This window comes from Notechis scutatus, chromosome 5 (genome assembly GCF_049901735.1).
Source record: "Notechis scutatus isolate UNSWTSFEM ecotype Mainland chromosome 5, rNotScu1.2, whole genome shotgun sequence".
In the NCBI taxonomy this organism is placed as follows: Eukaryota; Metazoa; Chordata; class Lepidosauria; order Squamata; family Elapidae; genus Notechis; species Notechis scutatus.
Window position 1 is genome coordinate 87,769,485 of NC_142013.1, and position 19,304 is coordinate 87,788,788.

Here is a 19,304-nt window from a genome sequence, read left to right on the forward strand (position 1 = left end):
TAGAAAATGAGATGGGCGGTACCTAAATTCAATAAATAAATAATATTGAGATTCAAGCCATTATATTCTTGGAAATATTTACATAGAGCTACTACAAGACATATTTCGAGTTCTGAGCAGAGAAGGAAGGAAGGAAGGAAGGAAGGAAGGACTTATTTCTGAAAAAATGGTAATATTTCTGCAAATATTTTCATTGTGTTTTTGTCCTCCAGAAACATAGCTTCTTGCCGTTAAATGATAAACTCGTATCTCGTATCCGAGTCCCAGAAAATAAAAATGGTACTTGCCTTTTGCATTTTGGAGGGGGAAAATACAAAAGTAAAATTGAATAATAGGAAACACCTTGGGGAGGTAGGGGTAACAATTTCATTCCTTTGTCCTTGGGGGAAATGGGTTTTTGCAATAGGCCACAATCTCTTTGATAGCCATTTTATGACTAGAACACCCAGCTATGGCAGCCATTTTGTGAGCTTCCATTATAGTATTTTCCAAAATATTGAATGTAACTGTGGGCCCCAAATCTTTGCATACCCAGATTTGTAGATGAAAATTGATTATCTTTAAATATATACATATACATATATATGAAAATACACATATTCAGGGTGATTTTTTAAATATTTGTTTAATTTAAAATTTCAAATGTACCATATTTTTCACTTCATAGGATGCACACACCCCTCCCCCAAAAGTGATGGAAATGTCTGTGTGTCGGTGCCGGTCCTTTGGTGAATAGTAACCGGGTTGTGACGGCAGGGTCCTTTTACAGTACTGAACCCTGCCTCTTCTGTCTCTTTTCCATAGTGCAGGAGTCGATAGGCAGAGCTGGCCCATGAAAGGACACCTATCTCTGTTCTTCTCAGGCTCCATCTTATTTTTTTTTTCTTGTTTTCCTCCTCTAGGTGCATCTTATGGTCAGGTGTGTCTTATAGTGTGAAAAATACGGAAATACTTTTGCAACAGTCCAAATGTCTAGGGCAGTTGATGTAATTTGATCACTTAATGACATCACAACACGTGACATATATAACAGACATTAATTCTTGAATGGCCAATTTCCCTCAAGTCTTTTAAAGCGTTTTGAGTTTTTCAGCATGTAGTTCTTACACATTATTTTACTGTTCTTATTAATGGTTTAGGAAACAACAGAGTTTTTAGTGTTACAATTGATAAAAGATTCAGAATTTTACAAGGGAAACAGATTGGATGTTGATTTAAATTGATATAGTAATTTTTAAATATTTAATGTCTTGAATCTAATATGTATATCTTATTGTATGTTTGCCACCCTGAGTTATTTATAAAAAATACTAAAGACTGGAATGAAAATAAACATTACCAGGATAGAAGCTGCTATATTCATTACATTGGATGGTTTTAAAAGTTTCTACAAAGTTTCTATAACTTGGTGTGAATTAATAATTGGCTATAATTATTAGTTTGAGAAAATAAATGGTCAGTGTTCTGTAACAGAATATAGAATTAAACTTAATAATAATAGCTTCTAGCTTTTCTTGCAGTATTTATGAAATGTACTGATGGATGTTGGAATCCAGCAATACTGAAACAGCTGTAAGTTCTTGAACTACAGCCTGTAAAAGAAATTTGAGTTGGTTTCTATCTCAGGAAGTGTGTTATTTTTTCCCAAAAAAGTGGACTAAATGATATGCAAAAGGTTTCATGGGATGTTATCTTAAGGAGTAATTTTTTGCCATTAAATATATCCTGTGATTAATTAATTGATAGAAAATGAGAAGTTTTCTCTATTTGACAGTATTTAATTACTTAAATTTTATCATAAAACACATTCCTGTCAATTACCAAAAATCAATTTTTATATATGTAAGGTTTAGAATTCTTCATAGTATTTATTGGTACATAAAAACAATGGATACATATTTAAATATGAGTGTTGAAACAGTTTCATTATTTGTTTTCCTATCTCCTATTAAGAAAAATAATTTTCTTTTGTCTTTCGTAATTCTGGAGCAGTTTTTGTTTTTAAAACAAAGCAGCAACTTGCTTTTTCATTCCAGGACATCTGCATATTAGAGGGAGCAGAAAAATGTCCAAATCGTTAAAAAACTACATTACAATTAAGGTACTGTAATCTTACCAGACTATTACTTAATAGTGTTTTTCTGGGCAAAACTGAACGTGCAAGGATTTTGACTGTGTAGAAGGTGGATGGGAATTGGCTTATAGAGGCTAAGTGTGAAGAGTTTGAACACATGAACATTGGGCTCTCTTCAAATTTGGTGTGCATCTAAGACAAATGTATATAAAGACAGAGTAATAAAAGCTTCCAGTTTCTATTATTTGAAGTTGGGCGGAACCCTTAAAAATGAACAGTACAGTCCTATGTATTATTATGCAGGATTTACTCTTTGGAGTCAAATATTCAATTTTTTAAAAAAGCATTGCTGTGTTTGCTGTAACTGTATGTCCTCTTTCTTGCAAATTCAAGATACAAAAGCATGCCACAGTATCTGCAACTCTTTGTCAGCAGTTTTCTGCCTTCTACATCTCTTACTTTCGTTACTATCCATCTCTTGTTCCTCTTATCAAAGAATAAGCTCTGTTCCCTGTTTGACTCTCTGAGCGATCCTACCAGAAACAATATATAAAACAGCACTGGTCAGCTGACTTGCCACTAAACGGTGCTGGCCCTTTTCACTGAGGAAATCGAATCTCTTTCACTTTGGACTATAATAGATTGAAAATAATTACTGTGCGCCAATATGGTATATATTTTCAGTTTGCTTTATCCTGAGGTTGCTGAATTTTAGTTTTAATGTATTTTACATTTCTGAAATGTTAATGTTTCTGAAAAGACGAGTGGGAATGGAAAAGAACATTGCTAGTTACCCAGGACAGAGTCATGATGAGCTTTTGCTGTCTTGCATTTCCACATCTCTGTACCCATAAGAAGTAGAGCTATGCTTTGTTTTCAGAAAAAGCCCCAAATACTTTGTCAGATTTCATGATTTGGGGTTTAACGATGATTATAGAAATGGAAGAGCATCTTTAAAAAGGAAAAAGAGTCGTGGAGGCAAAAGTTTTCCAGCTGAGTCCCAGAAACCTTTCCTGGGGTTAGAAACATAGTGTGTGTATGTATTATTTACAGTGTGGGATGGTATACATTCATTCTTGCAGTGCACCTAGTGTGCTTGTATTTCTTTCTTTCTTTCTTTCTTTCTTTCTTTCTTTCTTTCTTTCTTTCTTTCTTTCTTTCTTTCTTTCTTTCTTTCTTTCTTTCTTTCTTTCTTTCTCTCTCTCTCTCTCTCTCTCTCTCTCTCTCTCTCTCTCTCTCTCTCTCTCGCGTGTGTGTGTATGCATTATATATATGAATTATATCATATATATAGCATTATATATATGAAAAAATAATCAGTGTTGCTAACTGGTCTGGGCAGATTTGTACCAGTTCAAAACCTGAATAATAATTAGATCTAAGAGCAAATATTGGCATGTCTGGATGAACATAAAGTTGACAATGTGCTACATTTTAATTTAGAGGTTAAGATATGATGGAAAGCATTTGAATTCTGAAATGGGATCCATCATCCATGCCTGCCAAACTCTTCATGATCTAATTCTGTTAGCAGAATCAAGAATGAGTCTCTTTCCTCTCTTTTTTTGTTTGTTTCCTTAGGATTTTTTAAAAGAATTTTCATCCGATCAGTTTAGAATGTTTTGTTTGCGGACCAAATACAGCTCAGGTAAGAACATTTCTTGGACTAAAGATAGCTTTACAAGATATATATATTGTTAATGAGTTAGATGCTTACTTTGTGTGCATATCTCTGAAATAACTACTTTTGTTTTAAAATGTTTTCGGGGGAGAGTTTTAAATTTTCAGGTCATGTTATTTCATTCTTAATTTCAGCTAAATTTTAAAATCTTTTTCCAGCTGAACAGAAAGGCTAGGTTCTATTTTCGTAGCAAAATTGATAAGAGTTTTGACTGATGCAGGAGTATTTAGTGACATATTTGATGAAGTTGTGGTTTAAATCCATGTTCTGTTTACAGTTCATACTATGACCCATTTAATTTCATTGGCAGATTTCAATAATAAAATACATTTTCAGTACCTTGAAAAGACCTGCATATCATAGAGTTGTTGTAGGGAAAATTGCAAGAAGAAATTCACTTAGAGCAGGAGTCCCCAATCCCTGGCCCAGAACCAGGCCATGAAAGTGGTGGGTGGGCGCGCAACTGCATTTGTGAAAGTGGTGTGCATGTGTAAAACCATCCCCTCCCCTGCTGTTTGTGCTGGTCCACCCAGCTGGAAAGGTTGGGGATCACTGACCAGAGGTGGTATTCAGCAGGTTCTGACCAGTTCTGGAGAACCAGTTGCAGAAATATTGAGTAGTTCAGAGAACTGGCAAATACTACCTCTGACTGGCCCCTGCCCCATCTATTCTCTGCCTCTCGAGTCCCAGCTGATCGGCTGGGTCTTCTTTTGTTACCCTGCACAGGAAAATGGAGCTGGAAAGCAGGTTAGTGGGGTGGGGAGGGAATAGGATTTTGCAGTAACCTTCCCCCAGGAGTTGGGGTAGGAATGGAGATTTTACAGTATCCTTCCCTTGCCACACCCACCAAGCCACAGAACTAGTAGTAAAAAATTTTGAATCCCACCATTGTCGCTGACTTAGAGGAAAAGCAGGACATACAGTAAATCTGTTAGATAAAAGGATTCTTTTATTATTTAACAGCAAGACTACAATATCACATTAACTGGCTATTTACTAAAATCCGAACTGGAGCATCAACGACATTGCTGCTTTTATTTGTAATGGATGCACATGGAAAGGCACATAAAAATATCTGATTGTATATTTGAAACGCATATCAAACATATCTCCATCTGTGTGCTTTGATCTAAAGCAAAGACATAACAAGCAAATCATGCCAAGTCTGAGGAATGAGAACAAAGCAAAGTTTTCCAAGAATTTCTGCATGAAGGCTTTGTAAAATCTGTCAAAATATGGTCTGTCTAGGATGGCCCTGAAGCATTATTCCTTCTCCTTTGATCCAATATCAGCACAAAAATCCATTTGTATCTGAAAAAGATGCCCCCCCCATTATTATATGTGTTCTGTCTCTGCCACCTAATCACTATGTCTGCTTACCCTATCTGCCTAATAACCTTGCAGGCATTCACACAGCCTTTTTCTCTTGCTTGCTTGCTCAATTTCTGCTTTATTGCTATACACAATCAGGCTTTCCCACTCAGACAAGCCATCATTCTGGGTATTAACAATAATGCTGCCTAACACTTCTGGTCAGTCAACCTTACGTCACATACCTTGGTTCCCCCAAAGCCAGTAATCCTCTTATTATAACATCATAATGGTAAGCGAATCAGTATCTGTAGAGAATAAGCAAGTTGAAGTTGATGGAAATACTTAAGAAGGGTGACCTAGGCAAAAGAGGCTAAAAGATATTCAGGCATAGAAAGCAAGACAACATTTAGAAGTAGCTTAGAGAGATACCTTCCTAATTCATTAGGTTATAAAAAGGAGGTGAGGGGTTGAGCACAATTGGACTTGCAGAATTCTATTATTATAGCCAGTCTCAATAAAGTATGGTTTTAATCTTCCTATGGAGTTAATTTTCTGCTTCGGTCTATTTTGGGAGCTGATAGTTCCTTTATTTCTCAATCACATGGTCATTAGGAATGTGGAGACTTTTCTGATTCGATCCATGGCATTAGAAATAATACATTTTGTTTGATGGGGCAAATACATTTTCAGTGATTAATTGCTGCTTTGGGACACTTCCTACTCCCCAGGTTCAGCAGATCAGATTTTAGGTGAAACCATTTCAAACACTAAAAAAGAAGAAGAAAATGTGGGATTCTCTTCCTATTTTTTGAAAAGCAGCCTTGCCTACACAAGTGAATAGCTTTAAAAACTGTTTTAGAACAAGATGATTATTAGTTCCAGATTCCCCCAGTGACTTCCTCCTGAAATTTTCCATTGTCTTTAAATAGGTCTGGTAGAGTTACAAGGAAGGTAATAGAAAGATTGAAGAAATTCCTTCAAAAACTATTAATTTGTTGGCTAATCTAGTTAATCCTGTTCGATTTATTAGTGAACAGTAATAAAGATTCCTTCATGCATTCACGCTCTCATTTGCGCCTAAGCAATAAATCTATATTTTAGTCAAAGCTATTAAATGCTGTGAAACATCTACATCTTTGAAATTGGACTCAGTAGCGTTACAGTACTTTTTCTTTGAGCCTACCTTGGAAGATGAGGAGGACCAGAAAATCCATTTTATTTCACAACTTGTTTCCATTTATTTATGGAAATTGGGTGACACTAAAATAGATGAAGAAACAAGGGACATTTAAAAATATTTTCTTTTAGTGCTACTTAGAGCAATCTGACTGCTAATAAGTGACCAGAGCAATAATTTGCAACATCTGGACTGTTAATTCTTTTATTACTACTTCGCCCTCGTATTACGGTATGTACCTTGAACAATTTCCAAAGATAGAAATCTAATGATAACAGAGTATTACTTGTTTTGATATCTTGTTTATGTATTGTATCTCTTTGAAGCATTTATGTTTGTTTGTTGTCCCAAATATTATTAATGATGCTGCTCTTTTTTCAAGTTTAGTTCTGGTGTTCTATAGAACGAATTCTACCAAAAATGGAATTAATGGGGAGATATATATAACAACAAAAGATCTAATTTCTTTGACAGAATAAGATATTGCTCTAATTTGCTTTTATAATTTTCGATATAAGCAAGAAATCCCGTAGTGAGACATTTTGGACAGGGGAGAGGCAGTGAAAGCACAGTATTGTTTTGTTCAATTTTAAAGTATGCTGTTCTATTTTTTGATATTGCAAAACTGTTTATATTAATCCATATAATTAAATTTATTTTCTTAGGAGTGGAATATAGTAATGATACCATGAATGATGCAAAGAACATTCTTCACATAATACATTCTTTTATAAGTAGTGCCAATGCCTACATGAAAGGACAGTTTGACTGTGATGCCATTAGGGAAGATGAACTGTGGGAGAAGTAAGTGCTATATTCTCCTTTATCATTTGCATTTGTGATTTGCCTGTTGCCTTATGGAGAAGAACAACATGGTAGAGATCTGAAGAGAAACTGCTTCAAGCAGTAGGCATAATTTTTTAAGACATTCCCTTGCAATTAACTTCTGCATGTAAATCTAATATATAAGGGTGACAATTTAATATGAGTTGGTTGTCTACTTGTTGGGTGCCATAGACTGCAAGTGGGAAAGTAATGGAGTATATTTTTAGTTCATTTTCCTGTGTGTTCTTTTCTGAAGGCTGACCTTGTGCATTTTTTGTGCAATGCCATGGGTAGCCAAATATTAAAAATAAATTAATGGCAAATTTTAGTAAATCTCATGTGAAAGCATGGACAACTTGCATGATTCAGCCACCTCATTTTTAAAAAAATAAAGTGCCACCTAGTGGTGGCTTGAGTAACTCAATGCCTACAAGTGCCAGGTTCTACTTGTGTACGTTAACAATTCCAAAGTTACCTTGTCTAGACCTAAAATATGGGTGATGAAATACCTTTTGTTTTGTGTACGAATAAACAGAACAAGCAATTCTTCACTTTTTTTTTAAAGTAGGACACTATCCTGAGAGAATTGGTGTATTACTGAACTGCACCTTTTAGCATTCTTAGCCAGGGTGCATTTCCATCCATCATAATACAGACACACACAATACACATGCATGCCTAGAACATGTCAGGGATAATTGTAGAAAATGCCTATGGTTTCCATATAAAGCAGCTTTCAGTTTGACATCTGAATTGAAGTATTTTTATTTGCTGATTGCCTTATAGTCATGAGGCAAAGTTTGGATTCTGGTATCTTACATTCTCCATTTTTCTTCAAGACTAGCTCTTACTAAGACAACAGTAGAGGCAGCATGTGCAGATGACTTCGACACTCCCAGGGCTATTCGTGCAATTTTGGACCTCATTCACTATGGCAACAGACAGCTTAAAACCATCACTAAGGTAACCCATTAGGACACAAAGATCAGAAAGCGACAGTTGTCTAATTCTATACTGACTGAAATCAGCGTGTTATTTTTTTTAGAATAAGCAATCAGGAAAAAAAATAGCAACATACTTCATTCCTATAGCAGGCTTTATCCGTACTGCATTTGCAGAAAGTCAAAAATGAATGTGTTATGCTTTAAATTGCTCAAATTTTATTTTTGGTCATATTTTTTATACTGGATTTGTAGCAGCTTATGAAGGATGCCTTTTTCTTTGCCAATCATTGGATTTTCTTATTTCTCATTCTGGAGAGGCCTTCCCTATCACCGCTCCTCAAATGGTGGTTGATTGTGAAGGGTTTTGTAAAAAGCTTCCCCTGCATTTGTTGTACGGTTTTGTAAAACAGAAATCACGAAATTTTTCCACTCATTGACCTCTTTGTGAAATTTCAGATTATTCATTGACACCCAAACATTTATTATATGAAAATAATTTAAGAAAGATTTCAGCTAATTATATTGTGAATAATATTAATAAAGTTGAGAGCTATGCTGGTGGTAGTGTATTCTACTGGAAGGGTCACTCATGCGAGACAGGTCTTTGCGGAATTGCCAAACTGATGTATTTTTCAGCTGATTTAATATGGTGATAAAACAAAAGAAGAATCCTGTAAAAAATTGTAAAACTGGAAGACCCCAAAACAATAGAATAGTAGAAAAGCCTCAGATAACAATTGTAAATATAAAGAAAAAAATGATATGAACTGCAGAAATTATAATTTAAATGCAAGAATAGTCAGTACGAGGCAGAACTGAAACAACCTATGAACTAAGTCTCACACACACACACACACACAAAGAATTTTTTTTTAATTATGGCATATGCAGAATTACTAGTAGAAAGACAAAGACTGCCAGTATTTAAATTTGTGCCCCCAAAGTCTTGTCACCTAACAATGCAGAATGTGAATTTGCAAGGGTTAAAATAACTATCAAAATAGTTTGCCTACAATACAGCAATGGTGATTACAGAAGAACTGAGTATTAACATTAAAAAACCAAAAGCTAAATTATATTCAATTCCAAAGTGGAAGATCAGACTGGAGGCACAGATGAAGAAATTAAGATCAGATGCAAGTAATTTAAAAAACATGAAATACCACAAATTGAAAATTGTAAGAATCCAGACAAGCCTAATTAAAAAATACTGGCTTAGCACCAGAAAAATTGAAGGAAGTTTGAAAAACATAATGCAATAAGCAACATCAGTAGCTGGGGAAATAGAATGCTATGAGGCATAAATCATCCAATTTAAGGTGGTTGGAAATTAAAAATATGGGCTTGTTAAGTTGAGAAGATTTTGGAAAATGAACAGGCTAAAATCTTATGGGACAGGCATCCTGTTCATAATATCATCTGTTCAGCATATAATAATTATTGAAATGAAGAAAATCTGATTCATTGAAGTTGCTATTCTTAATGCTACAATTGAGGAAAAACAGTTGGAAAAAATTGGCACTAGTAGATTAAAATTGAACATTTATAGAAAAAGAAATCCACTGTTATACCAATCATGATTGGACCCAACTGAGTGATATCTAAGTGGTTCCCTCGACATCTGGACCCCAATTTTACAAAAACCACCCTGCTTGGAACTGTCTATATTCTTAGATGTTAACCTAATAATTATTAGCTCCTTGGTTAGTATTTGAATTATTATGTTTCCACCAGTCTTAGACTGTTAATCTAACTGTAGATTATCCACACATAATAATATTGACCTTTTGGGATAGTCCCATCAATCTCTGGAGGTTGCTATTGACCATTTTGGGAAACCCTGCAGTAAACTGACTGGATTGTTTTCACTGATTTGGAGTCATGGTTTGTTTTAAAGACTGTTGAAGATGTTGAATCCTGTGACCTCTTGTCTACCTAACTTCCATTCCATTGTTTGCCTTTAACACACAAATACTTCCTCTTGAAGAGAGTTGTTTTTGCTTCTTTTCTCCATTCCCACGTCTGTGACTTTTTATCCCTGGTCCATAATCGATTATACCATCAGGCTGCTAAGTTTTACAGCCACAGTACTTTTGATAACAAAGGCAGTAGAACTTGTTTCCTTTTGAATGATAGTTTGGCAAGTCATTTTAGTGATGAAGGACATATAGGAGAAGAGATGAAATAAGGTGCTCTTGCTAGGACTGTGCAAAAGTAATTGGAAAGGTACTTCTCAACCTACTCCTTGAAGTATCAAGTTTACTTAACCTTCCTGAGATATTTTTTCCTATATGTGTATATTTTCTCCCTCTCAGTTTAATAAGAAAGTGAGTATCTGCTTTTTTCACAATTTCTGCTTCCTTAATTCTGATAGAATTTCAGAATGTTTCTCAATTTAGACTTTGGATAATAAAAGTACTAGGTCTGTGATGGTGAACCTATGGAATGCGTGCCGGAAGTGGCACGCAGAGCCATTTCTGCCAGCACGCGAGCCAATGCCCCAGATCAGGTCCACTGCGCATGCACGCACACCTCCCGCCAGCCAGCTGATTGTCAGGTATCTGCTGTGCATGGGTGGGGGGGTGCACGGAAGGCACATGCGCAGAGGCATGTGGGGGGTCGTGCGTGCATGTGCAGGGGATGGGGGGATCACACGCGCATTGCATTATGGGTGCAGGCACATGTGAACATGTACACTTTAGGCACGCGAGGACGAAAAGGTTAGTCATCACTGTACTAGGTGGATATGTCTGGCATGCCCTGTGGGCATATAAAAAATATGCCCTCTTTCCTTATTTCTGTTCACTCTGCAGTTCTGTTTTAGTCATTTCCTGTACAATACAGATAGTCCTCGACTTACAACAGTTCACTTAGTGATCAGTTACAATGCCACTGAAAAAAGCAACTTTACCAAAAAATTTCGTACTTATGACCGTTGTAGCATCCCCATGATCACGTGATTAAAATTCAGACACTTGGGAACTGACTCACATTTATGACTGTTGCAGTGTCCCAGGGTCATGCGATCACCTCTTGCGACCTTCTGACAAGCAACGTCCATGGGGAAGCCAAATTCACTTAACATCCATGTTACTAACTTAACAACTGCAATGATTCACTTAAACAAGAATGGTCATAAAATGGGGCAAAATTCACTTGACAGATGTTTCACTTAGCAACAAAAATTTTAGGCTCAATTGCCGTAAGACAAGGACTACCTGTAGTTAGGTATTTTTAAACATGGGTTTTAAGAGAATTGCTTTTATGCATCTCATGTTGTCCCATCTTCCTTAGAATTATAGCTTCCCTTGCTACCATTCAGAATTTTCCATTCTTGGATAAAGTAGCAAAGGTTTAAGGTAACGCAATTTCCTGCAACGTTGCTTTCCAGGATGGTTGGGAAATGTTTCATTTACATCTTGAGTTCATGTGCTGAAGCCTTGGTCATCGAAGTGACTGGGTTCCAGTTATTCCAGCTTTTTCTTTGTATCTATTTTGAAATCAGGAAACAAGATCCCCTAGAAGTGCTATTGTCTTTGGGGCCATAGTCTCCTACATGATGGAATTTTTTAACGCAGTTGGAGTCACCTTTGTTGAAGGTCAGGTAAGAGTCTGCTATAAAAGAGAGTTAATTAACTAATACCTTAACTATAGGCTCATCCCCCCAGCATATAGCCAAATGTTTGTCAGGGCTTATGGGCTGTGTGAAAACAATTTTCAACAACTAACTTACAACAGTTCGTTTGTGCCTGTTCGAAGTTACGATGGCACTGGAGACTTACGACCATTTTTCACCCAACCGTTGCAAGCATCTCCATGATTACGTCATCAAAACTGAGATGCTTAGCAACTGTCTCATATTTATGACAGTTGCAGTGTACTGGAGTCACTTGTTGCAAACTTCTGACAGTGAAGTCAGTGGGGATGCCAGATTCACTTAACAACCATGTTACCAATTTAACACTGCAGTGAAACAGCTGTGGCAAGTAATATGGCAAACTGACTCGCTTAGCAACAGAAATGTTGGGTTCAATTGTGCTTGTAAGTCAAGGACTACCCTGTATATGGTTTCCATTGTTAAGAATTTTATGTATTTAAACGTACAATGCTGCGACCACTCTGGGCCATCTGCTTCTGAGCAGCAGCAGTTATGGCAGACTTTAAAAAATGGAACATGTTTTCCTGCTCTCAGTGGAACCAAATTTTCAGCATAGGACTTTGGCATGTTTCCCACCACTCTGTATTCCACCAGGAAGAATGCAGTTCTGTAATAACCTCTTCACTTGAGCTCAAGTGCTGTACTGTTTTCTTTGATGGGATTTTATTAAGTTTGAACTTGGTCTTAATTTAAATTTGGGGAAATACTTTGAGATTCAACACTTTTTTCCTATGGGAATGGGACAACTCTCTGCAGGACAACTTGCCACGGACAACTCATTGCAGTACAATTTAGCAATTGTATTTAATTATTATTTAAAATAAATTTAAAATTTTTTTGCCATTCACATTTCTTTCTGTCCCTCTTTTTGCATCCTTTTTTTAATGATTCTTTGCCACCATCTTGTTCTGACCAAGGCTTCCTAGACTGTAATTACGCACATACTTATTTTAAAAACAAGTCTTATTTTATTGCAACGCTGGGAATTGTTTTCATTCCCAGATGGTAATTAATCTCAAACAATCCCTCGAGATAAGCACTCACCTTTCTTTTCTGTGAAGTGTTGCCAATAACAGAAGTATCAAATGAACGAGAGAAAAAACCAACCGAAGTACAAAGAGCTTCAAGAATGAATCTGAACCAAACGAACGACTTTGCTTCCTGAAAAGGTTTCTTTACCTTTGCCTGTCCTTTATATCATATGGGAGGGGCAGTCACCTCCCAGCCTTACTCCCGAGTCACCCCTTTTGTTTCAGCTGCTCTTGCCTTCTAGCAGCTCTGAGCGCACACACACTGGGAACAGGCTCCCCTGGATCCTCTGCCTCTTCTGCCAGACTCTGGAGGCTCCGGAGGCAGCACCCCACTTCCAGATGGTCCTGGCCCCATCTCTGATCGGACGCAGGACCCTCGTCCAAGTCCTCTCCAGACTTCCGGACTGATCCCCTTTCTTTCCCACTGTCCAATTCTGCTGCCGTCTACAGAGGCTGCCTGCGAACCACAACATATCTCTTCGATATTAGCGTAACTCTTTTCCCGCAGCGAGTTGTCCTGCAGCGAATTGGCTGCAGCCAATTGGCCATAGTGAGTTGGCCGCAGCGAATTATCGTAGACCTCTTTCCTGTTGCATCATTGAAGCTATAATTGACTTTTATTGGCACATATATGTATGTTATTGGTCTTGATTTTAACTTTACCCTTATTACTGCTTTCATTTTATATTGTGTTCCTCCAAAGGCACCCAGAATTCATGTACAATAACAGTGAAAACCAGTCTTTAATGAAAACAAACTTGATAATGGTTTATAGGTTCTCCCTGAACACAAGCATTCAGCTTTGCTCTCCAGTGTGATAGATGAACTAGTGAGCTTCCGGATCAAAGTGCGCAGCTTTGCTCTTGCTACCCCTGAGGCTGAAGAAAGTCCATCTGCCCCAAATGCTGATCTCTTGGAGGAAGTAAAACGGCAACAGAAAGAGGAAAGGCGGCAACGGTTGCAGGAGAGAATGCCCCTTCTGCTAGCATGTGACCGCCTTCGCCAAGACTTGGCCTTATATGGCATCAACATAAAGGTTTGTCTCTGCATTGTCCAGAATCATTTTTATTTTACTGACTGCGTGGGCAAGCCGAGGAATAAGCTCCAGCTGTACTTTTCCTTCACAACAGGCAGCGTCCTTTTTTCTGCTCCATACTGTAATGAGAAATCTAAGGGTAGGTCTGGCCTGAATCCCTATGTTTGACTGAAGAATGTCGTATCTCATTAATGCTGGGCAAGCTGTTTTTGCAGATGTTCTACCTGGGAACAACATGGTTGAGATTAAAGAGGCTCCATTGTTTTGAAGTGTCACTGGGAAATTTTAAATACTAGTCCCGTAATTGCACAGAAAGAAAGGGCATAGGGTTCCACAAATTTTACTTGTTCAAGCAGCTTTTGCTTTTCTTTATCTGCCTAGAGACCAGAATGAGTGGCCAGGAGTCCCGCAGGCCACCAGATTTTTTAAAATAGAGGAATAAGCACTTCCGAAAAATAAGGAGTGCTTAATTCAGTCACATCATATACTTATTTATTCAATTCCTGTTAAGGAAGAAAGCCAAGCTGTAAGATGAACATTAAGCAGTACATACTGTACAACACGGTCATTTTTGGTACAAATAAAGATAACTGATTTTGAAGTTATTCCAGTGAAACATATAATCAGTGTTGAGATTGCGTTCCAGGAACTATTTAACATATCAATTATTGGGAGTTGTTTTGCTGGAGCCCATAATGTTAAACTTGAAAGCACAGGGAAAGCAGAACATTTGTAGGTAGGGGCAGATAGGGTGTTTCTGGGGAAAAATTTAGCCCATCACTTAAGTTTGTTAAGCTATAGAAAGCTTAAATTATGAAATAAGGTTTACGTGAAGTCTAAAATGTTATCAGTAAAATATTACGTTCAAGACAGAAAATACCAATCACAGAAAATAAGATAAAGGATCCAACATACTGCAGTCCAATAGGTTTTTATTTATTTTTTTCAAATAGCATTGTCAATAAGAAATCAAGTGTTCTGAATTTGTACTTTTAAAACTAACTGCTAACTTTACTTTTTTCATAAAGTAAACTTCAGTCAATAATTCCCTGAACTAACATTGAGTCTTGTGGATCAGTGATCCTTGCCTTAAATACATCATTACACGAGTGGAAAAATACAATTGTTTCCATTATACTGGAATGAAACAATCACATTAAAAATGTAAGGTTTGATTTAAGCCATTTGTTAAACGCTTAAATGAAACATTAAAAGTCTGAAGTTTGCCCAAACCTGAATATTTTTTAATGATAATTTATTCACTTGTATTTTTATAATTGAATGACAATTGTCATAATCACTTTAACTTCCACAGATTAGATCTGCAAAAGTAATATTATGGGAAGCTGGTTTTTTTTTCCATATCTGAATCTGCATCTGAAGTGAGGACTAAAATAAGCTTTGATATTTTGGCTAAGTGTCCTTAAGATTTGTATTCCAAATTCAGCTTTGATTTATAAAAGGAAATATAATGCAATTCTCTGCTTTTTCTCTCCTATCCTCACCCCATTCCCCAACATATTTATAGGATAGAAATTCTACTTCTACATGGGAACTTGAAAAAATCAATAATGAACTGGAAAAGCACTGATAAAAAGACAGATGTACATTTGGAGTGATCTTTTGTTAATAAGAAAAGCCAGACCACAGAATAAAGACTATTGCCCCTTGGATTGCTGGACTTTTATTCTAAACCAACTTAAATAAAATATTGTCAAAAAAATCTAGTTTGGTGATTTGAGGAATACAAGAGTTGATTTACTGATTGACATCTGTCACTGCCTATGTGAGAATTTAGTTACTTCAAATGAGTCTTCTAAAGTAATAGAAATTATCTAGTGAAATCTTTGTCAGCTCTAATGATTCAAGCTTATTCCCATCTGTTACAATCATATGGTTGAAATGAACCTCTCTACATATTCACACTTTTGAATGATTTTGACTGAAGTGTAACATAATTAAAGTATGGTTCAGTTTAACATCACCAAAAGCACCAAATGAAGTGAATTTTTGAGAACAGGGATGAATTAAAGATTTTATATTTTAACATCAAAAGTCTACTTTGTCAGGATTAGCAGAATTTCACATCGGATTTAACAGTTTTTCTCTGGTTGATACCACATGAGCATTTCAAGAACTGAAGCACAGAGCATGGTCTGTGGAAGTTGCAGCCGTCCTCAGCTGGTGCCTTGTTCCCTACAGTGTCAAGAAACATTCAGGTAAACAGAGGCAATTGGCAAAGTAGATACATTTGGGCTTTTTGAAGACAACTTTTTTTTTTAATGAAGAGTATGTGGAAAAAGTCAAGTAACATGCAGAGGTTGGAAGAGATAGAAGCAAGGCGCGTTAAGAAGAGTTTCCCCAAATAGGCAGGTCCCGAATAGTATCTGGGATTCAATGCTTTTTGTTGGTTTATTCCCTCAAAAAGAAGACAGACTAATGTTTTAACGAGTATGAAGGATACAATACTTGCCCAGAAAATGTTGGATGACATTTCTTTTCAGAAAGGCCCTCCTGCCTTTGCCACTGTAGCCTCACCCCACCTTCATGAATGACTATACGATGCTTTCTGTGACTGATTACATTGATCAGAAACAGAAAAAGTTTAGGTAGTTTTGCTGCAGAATTCCCTGGGGCTTGTGCATATCTTTTTGAAATGTTGCTATCTATGGACATTTCTGTTGTTTTAGGTTATTTTGATTTATATTGTGTGTGGAAAAGCAAGCAAAAGAATGATGAAATCACAATAAACTTCTGTTTACAAAATTAGTTTTCCTGCAGGAACACTTTTTTGGGGGATACAGAGATTGGGGCTGCCATTTGTCAGAAATGGTGTAGGGGCTCCTGCTTGGGCAGCGGGTTGCTATATATCCTTTTTGTAATTCCTCAAAAACACATATACAGTTATATGAAAAAAAGTATAACCATGTTAGGGGGCGGGGTTTTGGACATGTATGTGTGCATAACATTTTCAGTATATAAAGTTTATATCATCATTTTAGCCATTGTTTATCCATTGCAGGACGAAGGCCTCTTCCGCATGCTTCCATCCAATACGGTGATGAGCTTTCTTTTGCCAATTGAGTTCTCAGTACTTGCTGATGTAGCTCCATCTTGTTTTAGGTCTTTTGTGGATGCTAAAACAAGATGGATTGATGACATCAGAAGAATTGGCAAAAGAAATCTGAAGAGGCTTTTATCCTGCAGTCAATAGACAATAGGTAGAATGATGGATGATGACATCAACTTTATATACTGAAAAAATATATACATGTCAAAAACTGATGTAACTGAATTGAAATATGAAAAATTGACATTGCAAGAGTTTATTCAATAAAAATTTAACAGATGCCATTTCTTTCTATGAAAAATATACCTTTGGCAGAAACCACTTCTTATCATTGCATGCCAATCTCTGGAAAGTTTTTCCATGCCTCATCCAGAATTTTTTTCAGCTGTGCAATGTTGAAGGTTTCTTGTATGCATATCCATGGCCAATCACTACAGCATCTTGATGTCATTTGTATGTGTATTTGGGCCATACAAGGACTTTCATTTCCATCCCCCCTTCAGCTATTTGGTTGATTCACAATAGCACTTACACTTATATACCACTTCACAGCGCTTTACAGCTGTGTAAGTGGTTACAATCAGCATATTGCCCCCAACAATCTGGGTCCACATTTCACTGAGCTTGGAAAGATGGAAGGCCAAGTCAACTCTGACCCAGTGAGGATTGACTGTTTTAAGGTCACTGTCCAACTGCTTAGCCATTTTTTCAAATCCCTTCAGATTCATAGGCATCTATAACCTTATTTTCTGAAGGCCTCAGAGTACTTGAAGAGCAAATAAAACAAAAAGCAGAATGAAATGTGGTGGTTTTAATAAGACAAGTTTCTCCCTGAGCCTGTCGTCATAGGTAGTCTTCAACTTATGACCATTTGCTTAATGATCATTTGAAGTTGGTGGTGAAAAGTGACTTACAACTAGTCCATGCTGTGGCAGCATCCCCAAAGACACAATCAAAAATCAAGCACTTGCCAATTGGCATGTATTTATGACAGTTACAGTATCCTAATGTCAACTCAAAATATTTGTCTTTTTAGAGTTGCCAACATAAAGGAAGGGGGAAGCAGTGGGCAGTTTGTATTCCATGTTTTCAAAGATAGTTTCTTGGTGACCCAAGTGTCTGCTGGGCAAAATTCTAACTGGAGAGTATGATCAATGATTCTTGGCTATGGATGTGTCCCATTGGAGAATATGAATTACGATACACCCAGGGGGTGGGGGAAAACCAGGGTCAAGGGTGACAATGAATGATGTGTCTCAGAGTCAGCTACACCCAGGCAGTGCTGGCATGTTTACTCCTAATTTAAGTTTTGGAAGTTCGGCTAGAGTCTCATGATTTAACTGCCGGAGCCCTAAGACCTAGTGTCCCATTATGAGTTTCCCAGCCAGCTTCCAACAGGCAAAATCAATTGGGGATATGGATTCACTTAACAATTGCATGATTCACTTAACGACCAATTGATTTTAATAATGACCATGGTATAAAGGTCATAAAATATGACTCACTTAATGACCTCACTTAGCAGCAAATGTTCTAGTGACTAGTCCCAATTGTGGTTGCAAGTCAAGGATTACCTGTATGTTCTAATCATTGGCCCCTGCCCTCTTGTAACTAAAGTCTAATTTTAAGAGTTATCTGAATTGGAGCTTAATGTAGAAGTTTATTTACTTTTTCCATATGGAAATTTTTCATTCATGTTAATATCAATTACACAAGGAACTACAAATGTAAATGAGGCATCTTTGTTATATCCCCTTTAGCAATATTATTGAAATAAAATTCAAATATCTATCTTGAAAAGGTTAAATAAATCAATGGGATTCATTTGTTTACATGACCATAGGCATTTATATAGGTAGTCCTCAACTTGTGACCATAGTTGAGGCCAACATTTCAGTTGTCAGTTTTGCCCCATTTTATGACTTTTCTTGCCACAGTTGTTAAGTGAATCACTGCAGTTGATTAGTAACCCAGGTATTAAATGAATCTGACTTCCCCATTAACTTTGCTTGTGAGGTCACAGGTGATCACATGACCTTGGGACACAGCAATCATAAGTATGAACCTATTGTCAAGCATCTGAATTTTGATCACATGATCATCAGGATGCTGCAAAGATCGTAACTGAAAAAAGTCCCATTTCAGTGCTGTTGTAATTTTGAACAGTCACTAAACGAACTGTAAGTCGAGGACTATCTGTATTATCTATACTTTTGGCATCCTGGGAATTCCACATTATTGACATCTCTTGCAGTTTTCAAAAAATTGATAGTTAACAAATGTTATAAGGAAAGGATTTGATTATCTTGTTAGTTGTCAAGTACAACCACTGTAATTTCAATGCCTTCTTGCAAGCTAAACAGACTATTGTGTTTGCATGTAAAGAGAGAAAGAATGCACGTATATGAACACCCAAATGGGATTACTGATTTTATCCTTGCCTCTCAGTCTCCAGACTGGCTTGAATAAGGAAAATCAACAGGTTTTTTATATT

The 19,304-nt window shown here is 36.7% G+C and overlaps 2 protein-coding genes across 3 annotated transcripts in view; one reads left to right on the plus strand and one right to left on the minus strand.

Annotated features, from left to right (window-relative positions):
- CARS2 (cysteinyl-tRNA synthetase 2, mitochondrial) overlaps positions 1–15,407 on the plus strand; it is a 30,896-nt gene extending 15,489 nt beyond the window's left edge. The window contains exons 9-15 of one of the 2 annotated variants that reach the window (XR_015749899.1): positions 2,037–2,101; positions 3,656–3,722; positions 6,912–7,050; positions 7,911–8,034; positions 11,521–11,619; positions 13,408–13,740; positions 15,269–15,407. Coding sequence is in view for 1 of the 2 variants with exons in the window: in XM_026668895.2 (XP_026524680.2) it covers positions 2,037–2,101; positions 3,656–3,722; positions 6,912–7,050; positions 7,911–8,034; positions 11,521–11,619; positions 13,480–13,740; positions 15,269–15,331 (818 nt within the window). In the remaining variant the exon portion in view is untranslated. The remainder of the gene's footprint in view (positions 1–2,036; positions 2,102–3,655; positions 3,723–6,911; positions 7,051–7,910; positions 8,035–11,520; positions 11,620–13,407; positions 13,741–15,268) is intronic. The other variant, XM_026668895.2, reaches the window with a different exon arrangement.
- NAXD (NAD(P)HX dehydratase) overlaps positions 12,622–19,304 on the minus strand; it is a 30,821-nt gene continuing 24,138 nt past the window's right edge. Inside the window, exon 11 of the mRNA XM_087967284.1 lies at positions 12,622–13,964. Coding sequence (XP_087823410.1) covers positions 13,961–13,964 — 4 coding nt within the window. The 3' untranslated portion in view covers positions 12,622–13,960. The remainder of the gene's footprint in view (positions 13,965–19,304) is intronic.